Source organism: Perkinsus marinus (genome assembly GCF_000006405.1).
Source record: "Perkinsus marinus ATCC 50983 genomic scaffold scf_1104296929318, whole genome shotgun sequence".
Lineage (NCBI taxonomy): Eukaryota > Perkinsozoa > Perkinsida > Perkinsidae > Perkinsus > Perkinsus marinus.
This window is the reverse complement of record NW_003216498.1, coordinates 421,883-430,987: the sequence shown is the minus strand read 5'-3', so window position 1 is coordinate 430,987 and position 9,105 is coordinate 421,883. Positions and strand designations below refer to the sequence as shown.

At 49.0% G+C, this 9,105-nt stretch overlaps 2 protein-coding genes across 2 annotated transcripts; one reads left to right on the top strand and one right to left on the bottom strand.

The window, feature by feature from the left end:
• Positions 1-1,044: 1,044 nt before the first annotated feature.
• Positions 1,045-1,468, bottom strand: Pmar_PMAR012460 (Calpain small subunit, putative; the record flags this gene model as incomplete). Its single annotated transcript, XM_002787637.1, has 2 exons — positions 1,045-1,297; positions 1,341-1,468. The coding sequence occupies 2 exons, from the start codon at positions 1,466-1,468 to the stop codon at positions 1,045-1,047; spliced, it is 381 nt and encodes a 126-aa protein (XP_002787683.1).
• A 196-nt stretch (positions 1,469-1,664) lies between these two features.
• Pmar_PMAR012459 (protein phosphatase-5, putative) lies at positions 1,665-7,991 on the top strand (the record flags this gene model as incomplete). The annotated part of the gene is made up of 30 exons (XM_002787636.1): positions 1,665-1,811; positions 1,861-1,992; positions 2,045-2,141; positions 2,207-2,343; positions 2,391-2,472; positions 2,554-2,669; positions 2,722-2,844; positions 2,916-2,984; positions 3,047-3,171; positions 3,221-3,314; positions 3,372-3,505; positions 3,552-3,684; positions 3,813-3,917; positions 3,969-4,046; positions 4,099-4,238; positions 4,338-4,505; positions 4,564-4,656; positions 4,703-4,812; positions 5,069-5,175; positions 5,229-5,453; positions 5,495-5,633; positions 6,011-6,104; positions 6,155-6,236; positions 6,297-6,413; positions 6,462-6,596; positions 6,706-6,772; positions 6,833-7,241; positions 7,288-7,549; positions 7,609-7,780; positions 7,832-7,991. 28 exons carry the CDS (start codon positions 1,665-1,667, stop codon positions 7,436-7,438), a joined length of 3,609 nt encoding a protein of 1,202 aa, XP_002787682.1. The 3' UTR covers positions 7,439-7,549; positions 7,609-7,780; positions 7,832-7,991.
• Positions 7,992-9,105: the final 1,114 nt, after the last annotated feature.

Here is a 9,105-nt window from a genome sequence, read left to right as displayed (position 1 = left end):
ACCCCAGTGCTTCTTCTGGACACGTCGGCACGGCGGGTACCACACGCACATCTGCATAACATCATGCCAGGATAAGCCTAGAGGTGTAGCGAGCCCTCGAAAGGCGGCTCAGAAGCCTTGTGATCTTAGGTGAGGCCACGTTTGCGTTCAGAACACCTCCTCTAGAATATGCACATGTATAGGTGACATTTGTGGGAATCTTGAGGAAATTCCCATTGGTTTCTGTACCCTTCCAGCCGAATTTGTATGTAAACTTCTATAATTAGTGAGGAAACTTCTAGACTCAGCTGAGAAATACGAACATTCATTCCAACACCGCTCTACCCCAGTGATTTTGCTGGTGTATGGAGCCGATCTACCAGAAACAGTGATAGACCGAGCCACTCTAAACACGGTGAGGGTCACTATCAAAATGACCCTCACGATAAAGGCAGTGCATAGGGTATATACAATGTACCGATTAGGGAACTCAGAAAATGTTTTACACAAGCGTCTGTCCCAGCCTTAGATTATTCCTGTACTCGGCCGCCTTTCTAGCCTAGTGTACGCCGTTTGATGGCGCCATTTTATGTGCGCCGGAGCTCCCAGTTGTGCTTCACCTCACAAGTCGTTTCACAATCTCAGACTAGAGTCAAGCTCAACGGGGTCTTCTTTTACTGTGTTGAGGATGAGCTCAGGATTTCCTCTCGAGTATTCTACTTCAGCGGAAATAAATTCCAAGTTTCATAATTATTTCATCACTGAGTACTTCGATAGTGATCACACTACGATTCTCATCCTACTATGCATGGTTGTAATAATACTGCATAAAGAACTCGAATGCTAATACTGACTCGACGAAGTCGGCAAATATTTCGAGCCGTACAGCATTGCATCGGTAGGGGACATTTCAGCTTGTGTGATGTGGGAGATTGTCCCTTCCTCTATTACAAGCAGCTGTTTCGTCTCCTGAGCTGAGGTCCTCCTCAGCCGTTTGCCTAGGAGGGAGCGTCCTGAATCCGTTTCTAATAGGGTCTACCCTTTCACGTCTCATTGGAAGCATATCTAAGGTTGATCAGTGTATATTGCGGAGAGAAAGTCAACAACTTCATCACCATAAAGATTCCCATACATTTGCTTCCTGATGAGCTTATCCTCCTTTCGGAGCTGCTCGGCTGTTGGTGGCTCCTTGCTGTCTAAGAAGAGGTCAACCTCAGGCTGCTGACTCGCAGGCTTGGGGGATCTCCGAGGGGCTGTTACGATGCCGCCCAGTGGCAGCAGGCCCTTGCCGCCTCGTCCTTTTCCGAGGGGAGGGGCCCTGAGGGGCATCATCGAACAGGATGCCCACAGACGAGTCGTACCCCTTCTTGGGCGTGGGTTTACCACCACCAGGAGCAGCAGACACAACACCGCCTTTTCCCTTGCCCTTCCCCTTCCCAATGGTAGCACCTTTCCCTCCCTTTCCACCACCTCTAGTACCAACATTCATCGATTTGTCATAAGGGGCCAAACCTGCGCAGTAACAATCTCGCTACGCCATTCTAATCGATAACTTTGAGTAGATCTTGCGTAGTCGGCGATGAGGAAAACTCGTTCGAATTGAACATGTACTGAATATATCTACATCATAGTCGTGCCGATAGGATCATGAATAGTGCCCCTCAGTTGACAGTGCTGACCTCATTATGAGTACAGGAGATTCAGCTCTCCAACAGGAAGGGGGTGGCAATCTCAGCATTCAGCTGCCAGAACACCACCCTTTACAGCCAGGGGACTTGGCTGACATGTCTCCTCTTCGACACTCCCTCTCTCGCTCTGAGAGGAAGCAATCGGTACTGCTGTCGCCGGTGCTGCTGTTGAGGGAAGGCGTATCTCTTTCAGTCGATCAACGTCTTGGGCTTTGACTTGTATGATGCAGTTGAGGTAGAACAGAAAGGCTGGCGAGGCGCCAAGGAGTGGGTACCGGGCACGATCGTGCAAGTGAATGCTCATAATAATACATTTGATGTGAAGGTAAGGCTAGCACTACTACTACCACTTCAGAAGAGTAGATGGGAAGCCGTAGGTGTTGAAGCCGAATCAAGAAGGAGAGGTTCTGGAAAATGTTAGTCCAGTGAGGATGAGACGCATCGCGGAGTCCAGGCATCCTCACCAACAGAAAGGTGATGACAGTCCTCAGTGTAAGCAGATTAGTATTTTGGTTTTTGTTCGATTTCCGTACCCTCAGTGGGGCCCGTCCCGGGGGATTCGCCAACCCACGATGGACAAGACTTTTTGAAGCAGCGGCATTTGGGAGCAGCTGACGCCTGTGAGATCATGGACGAGTTTAACTTCCAAATGCAGGCTAGTCTGTTCACCTCTAAGGTAGTAGTGCTTGGGTAGTGGCGAGTAACACGTAGCGCCTTGGATAGGTACTCAAGCAGCTTGATTCGGTGCCCGAGTCGGATCTTATGGCGGTGTCGCCTTGTGTCAAGTCTCTGGCGCATATCAGAGGTAGTACTGGGGGACGTGTCCACGAGGGGGATGGGAGGCAATGGTGACGTGTGTCGAGTTGTCTTGTGTGATACCTTTTAGAAAGGACCAGGAGTCGTGTGGAGAGTGGGGAAGGTCCTCTTTTGGACCGTTTCTTCTTCCAATGCGATACTGATGCGGCAGCAGGGCAGGCCTCTGGTTTCCCTACTAGTGCGCAAGTGAGCCACGGCTAGTGTCCTTACCGGGGATCGAACCGAGGACGAATTGTAGGTGATGAAGATGCTGGAAAGCATTACCGATTTCCACGCCAATTGTCCCTTTACCAACTCGGGTGGGGTGGCGGACGTCGCGATGGGGACCAACTGTATCGTAGCTGACCGCAACTGTGAAGAGGTGAGATCGGTAGAATCGTCACGCGCCACGAAATTCGCTGCTGGATAAGCAGGACTCTACGCTGTCCTCAGATTTGTAGTCCTGAAGCGGTGGTGCGTCTCCTTGACAAGATGTATGAACTACTAGAAATGGAGGCGCCGGTAAGTTTCACGGCTGTCCTAGTGACGTCCCAGGTTCGAACCTAGGCTGGTGCATTTTTCAGACTGCTCTTATTTCTGTAACGGTACCAGCGGACGGGCGGTTAGTTGTGGTTGGTGACACTCATGGACAGCTGGAGGATGTCTTGTGGATGCTGTTCAAACATGGGGTACCTAACAAGAATAACGTGTAGTATTTGAAATGCCGATACCAGGGATCGAACCTGCGTGGATGGCAGATACCTTTTCAATGGTGACATTGCTGATCGCGGAGGCCATGCTTTGGAGATCTTCATACTTTTATTCCTATTCAAGTTGCTGTGTCCGCAAAGTGTAGGTTGTATGTGTTTTCGTTTCGTAATCGAGAGGTCCATGGTTCAATTCCCACAGGTGTACATTCTCCGTGGTAATCACGAGGACGACTACTGTAACTTGAATTACGGCTTCCTTGCTGAGCTCAGACATAAATTTGGCCAAGTTGAAGGTGGTCGTATGCACAGGGATTTCCTAAGAGTACAGGCCCGGTGGGAGGCCTTTGCTCGAATCTGCATCGTTTCAGGTCTTCTACAGTCTGCCTTTGTCGTGTGTGATAGACTCTTGGGGTGGCTACTATCGATGCCAGCAAACACACATGCTGGTTCAACTTAAAGTCGGCTCCTCCCCAGTGGCCGTCTCTGACATGCCTGGGCAGCATAGGAGAGTGGTAAGTGGCTCTTATTGAGGCGGTGTGTGCTGCAGTAGAGTAGGGACTCTGACTTTTGTGATTTGTATGACGCGCCGTATATCAACTCGAATCACAATTGGACAACTAGAGTAATAGATGTAGTGTAGGTACCGGTATTGCTACGTGAGTGTTCTGGAGAAGAGGATATGTCTGGAAGTAGCTCTGGTGATGATGATGACGAGGAGCTGAGTACAGAGAACGGCTGGTATCAGGTAGTATAGGAAGGTGATATATTAAGGTAGTAGTAGTAGCCCTTGTTGTAGGGCGGGGTGTCCGAGGAGAGACTCGTATTTGATAAACGTGTAGGTGTTAGAGGACTCAATGAGAATGGCGAGACAGAAGTAAGACGTTATTGTTGCTGCTCTGTGTAGTAGTAGTAGCGGTGATGGTCAGATAAAATGGTCATCGGGAGATATATGGACCTACGTCTCGCCTCGGCTCATTGTGCTTCATGGTGGCTTGCCGATGCATCCTGGCTCAGGCTCGCCTATAAGTTCTCAAAGACCCACAGGGGCTTTCGCCTCTCTCTTTTCGTAATATTCATAGAAAAATGTGGTGGGATGGTTAGACGTGTGGATTTTTATGATGAAGGTCGCGGGTTCGATTCCCACGTCGATTACGTGTCATTTTAGGGGTTCCTCGGCGATGGGTCCACAGACGAGCACAAGCCAGGATGATGAGGGCAGGAAATGTGTGCTCCTCAAATACTTCCATCAGCTGCCCAACAGAATGAGAATCCCCAGTTCTCCTCAAGGAGTGTTCGAACAGTGGATGTATCAAATCCTATGGAGCGATCCAAGGTTAGTGCAGGGCGATGGAATGATGGACTGTTATTGACATTGGACGAACTGTGTATAGGGAAGTTGGTGACACTAAAGGGAGGGGTACACCATTCTACCCGGACGACACGGAACTCTTCTGTGCGAGGAATAACATACACACAGTGATAAGGTGATACTAGTCGAGAAGCAGAGAAGTGCATTAACCTCACATGCAGGAGCCACCAGTTGCCGGCTATGCAAAGAGGCTTCTCCTTCCACCATAAGCATAAGCTTATCACCATATTCTCAGCGAGTAACTACTGTGGAACTTCACAGAATTACGGAGGTAACGTGTCAATGTTGAGGGCATTCCCAGCCTGGAAAGTACCATCCGGGTTAGGGTGAAATTATGTCACTGGTGTGTTCATCTCAAGTGGGCGGTACTATGATGAGGTTCAATGGAATATCACCGGTGATGTGGAAAGCACTAGTGAAAAACATATTTCAAAATTCTCTCGTTGGACACCGAAACATATACGTCCCATACTTCACGTTAAACGAGTGGAACTCCGATGTTCCTGGTGGAGAATTTCTATTTCCAGGTCTGTTGATATTCACAACGGAGCTCTTCCCAGAGATACAGTATTCCCGCAATCTGTTTGAGCATTGGAGCCCACCTCTTTCCGTAATACAGGACGTTTACTCTAAGGTGAGTCTTGGCTGATCTACTGTCGGCTATTATCACTGCTACGCTCCGCTCAGCATAAGAATGCTAGTCAAGACGTAAGGCAGTATATCGCGAGGGAAACTGAGTCGGCGAGGATGCCCACGGACATGAACAGCAGCTCCAAGTGGCTTTACATTGAGCAGAAGGTCTCCGAGTACGCGATGTCGCTGATCGTGCAGAACAAGAGACATCTGTGGACTAACCTCTGGACGCGGGATGAAGATAAGACGATGAGGGTTGATCTTGCAGATTGGGAAGATGTAATGAAGGTGTGGTATGGCTGGCGCATCGGAGGTCTTAGGCCTGTGCTCAAGTGGTCGGACACCAGTTCCCGTGGAGGACGCTATTTGTACAGCTGGATATTGAAGAGGAAGATGACGGCACAGTCGACTACCTAGACTTCCTGAATAGATTCCGGGCAAGCCTTCGAGATGAGAGTGGTAGGTTCCAACCCAAGGGGCCTCTGGTGACACACCTCGGAGCAGGGTGGGAAAATATGAACATGGCGACTGCATGTGTTAGTGACAATCTGGAGGAAATCTAGGGAAGTCCTCACTGGTTTCTATACACTTCTATCCGAATTCTTGAGTACTTGTGTACTATGCGAGGAAACTACTGAACTCAGTTGAGGAAAGTATCGTATATTGCAACACTGGCTTGTTGAGAACGTCTGCTGCCCTGACAATGGTATTACTACATATTATATGACTCATAGTAAGAATAGTAATCTTTATAGGTATATCTTTTCATAAATATAATATCAGCTTGAATTTTTTTGTAATATTTAGTGATTAAATTACCTATTACCTGAATGTAGGTCCGTTCGATTCCTGGCTGGCCTCGGTCGTTCTGGGATTCTTTATGGACATTCTCAACGCTGATATGGCGATACAACAAGACCTGCTCACTGGGTAGGGTTCGGGCTTGGGGTGGATCTTGCCATCTTGAATTTCCTCAATAGGGAGCCTGGAGAGAATCTCATTAACTACGAACAGTTCGAGCGGTCTCTCCGAGATAACTGTCCTGACTTGACCATCACACATGTAATATAGGAGGTCGCGTCGCTCCGCTAAGAAGTGTAATTTTGTTTCTCACTTTTTCAGATCCAACTGGTGTGGCAAGCCCTAATCGAGTGTTCGACTCCTGAACGCCGTCGAGCTGGGCTGGTGGATGCACGCCAGTTCGTGTGTGCCTGTGGGGAGTTCTATCGTGCTCGATGGGTGAGGAAGAAAAAGTTGTCGACTTTTCGCATCGCTCCGCCTCCTCAGGATCTACACGAACCTGTCTTTTCGAACTCACAAACGTTGCCGTCGGCCAATGAGGAGGAGATGCTCGAGAAAATTATGGACTTTCTGCCGAGGCTGAGGGACTCTATTGAGCAACAATACGACAACGACACCCAGGTTGGTGCAAAGGGAGGATAGGTTTTTCCCACAAGCCAAATTTGGCACACGGTCTCATTTCTCGGGAATTATGGGAGTTTCATAAGCCTTGGTATCTACCGCTCTTCAGCGTTTCTTCGAGGAGAAGATAGAAGGTCCAGCGAAAAAGAAAATTCCCGGCGCGGTCTCCAACGAAGGTAGGCGGCGGTACGCCTGTTGGCAGTAACGGCTCGACCCCATACCGACTGTCTCCTCAGATTTCGTCAACGCCTTGACAGCTGAGCTGCCCTCTCTGGGGATAACGGAGTTGCCGTCTCGAAACTTCCTTGAGCTCACCGCACGGATGATGGAGTCCTGCAGTGCGACCAGCAATGGGCACCCAGCCTCGGGACGAGGGGCGCGGCTGGTCAGCTCGACCAATAGTGGATACGTGTCCCTCTTCCGCTTCATGGCTACTCTTCATGTTGACGGCACGGAGGCTGGCCGAGTGATGGCTCAGAAGATCATGGAGCATAGCTGTGCGGCGACCTACTTCCATCGAAACGCATTCAAATGCGCATGCGCTCGTTTGGACCCGCAAAATTGTGGGGAGATATCAAAGAGGAATTTCCGTAAAGCCTTTACTGCTTTGAACCAAGCGTTGGATCCTGAGTGGAGGCTGACGAAGTGAGTTTAGACGAGTGGTTGTGGTCGAGGATGTGTTTGTTCGTAGATTGCAAATAGATGCGGCTTTGGACCATTTTGACTGGACAGTTGACGCTGATGAAGAGTTCACTGATGGTAGGTGTCTGCTGGGTGTTGCTGGTAGTCATCATTCGCGTGGTGATGGTGGTGGTCAGCGTCCTCTTCTGATCAAGACATGAAGTCGGTGGATGAAGAGCCGCCACCGGCTACAGTGGCGGGACAGGCTAGAAGGCCTACTCTCGGAGCTCTGTCGGCTTCTAATACTAATAGCGCTTTGGAGATGCTCAGAGGTATACTCATGGTTGATGTGATAGTGGCCGGATGGTCGATTTGATGGTTTTGTCATCAGAACGTTCACGAACCCGTTCCTCGGCTCGACTGATGCTACCGCCGGGAGTGAGCACATCAGCACCGATGGTGCTTGATCAACCACAGCCGGAACAGCTCGACCAAAAAATGTGGATCAATTACGATCAGTTCTTGCGATCATTCGAGATTGCTGATTGGAGGAAGAACAGCCGGTAAATGATGTGCATCGCTCCGCTCGACATTTACTTCACGGTTTTTCTCAGAGCTGGTTCCTTCGGTTGGCATTTACTGCGTAACAGTATGCTCAGATTTTAGCCGTCGACATTCGATAGAACTATGAGTGGGAATGATTATCATTACTATTACTACTGCGGCCTTGCCACAGTGTCCTATCATCAGACCTAAGGCGGGCCCTGTGGTCTCATTTCATCGAACAACTCTGTTTACTCACTATTCGAATCGCTGTGTTAGTATCTGTTAATACTCTGTTAAGCAGCGAGAGGACGCTATTTGTCTTTCCCTTCAGCAGCCAGTGTATATGATTCTGGACATACGTCTAGGCCACATTACACTTTCGCTGGCGAATTTCGATTTTCCTGATCGCGAATGGTGATTCATTCCCCATGTTATCCTCATATCTTCAGCAGTTCCAACATGACATCTCAGCTCCTATCGAATTGCTAAGCGTGTCTGCTTGGATACCATCTTTCCTGGATCACTGCGTCATCTGACCCCTCGTCTTTAGATTGTCCCAATATGATTTTATCAAGAGTTCCCGACGTGTGGTATTCATAGTGGTTATGTCACTATCTACTATGAACACTTTCACGATGATAACAATCACAGCCGTACACAGAGTGACAAACATGCTTTTCTCATCTTCGCATTTTCTCCTTATTACTACGGTACCTACTGCACTGATATTGCCACATGACTTTTGCAGATGCCCCTCGATTCTTCGATCGAGATCTCACCAAACAAGAAACTTCCGAATATTGACCAGCCCCTGGGAGTTCTTCTCTACGGACTGCCAGAACTGTTCAAGCTTCGCCTTGTCGGGAACGGCGGCTCCTCGTGAGCCTGAGAAGTGAGCCTTTTATATTATCATCTGAGTTCATTGATTTACTCATCAATTCCGTAACGAGCGTTTGAAATGCATCTCGGCCGAGGTCTCCAGAACCGTTGGGAACCAACCGATTGACCTCCCTGACCATTGATGAAGTGTTGACACGGTCGGAGGCTATTCTCACTTCTGTATCATCTCGGCTTCTGGGACTGGTATTCGTAAACTCCTCGCCATTCGCCGAAATTCCCGTTCAGGAGTTCGTAGGAGAGCTCTCTAAAGGGCAACATATGCGATGCTGGAGCGAAGTCGACTTTTGGTCTCAGTCTCTAACGACGACTACTGACTAACATTTTTGGAATTGAAAACTCGTGTTTCCTGACCTCGCAAAAGTATCCCTCTAGTTCGTCTGACGTGGGGTGCCGAAACATTTCCAACTCGACTCGCCGAGGGAATTGTGACTCATGACCTGAT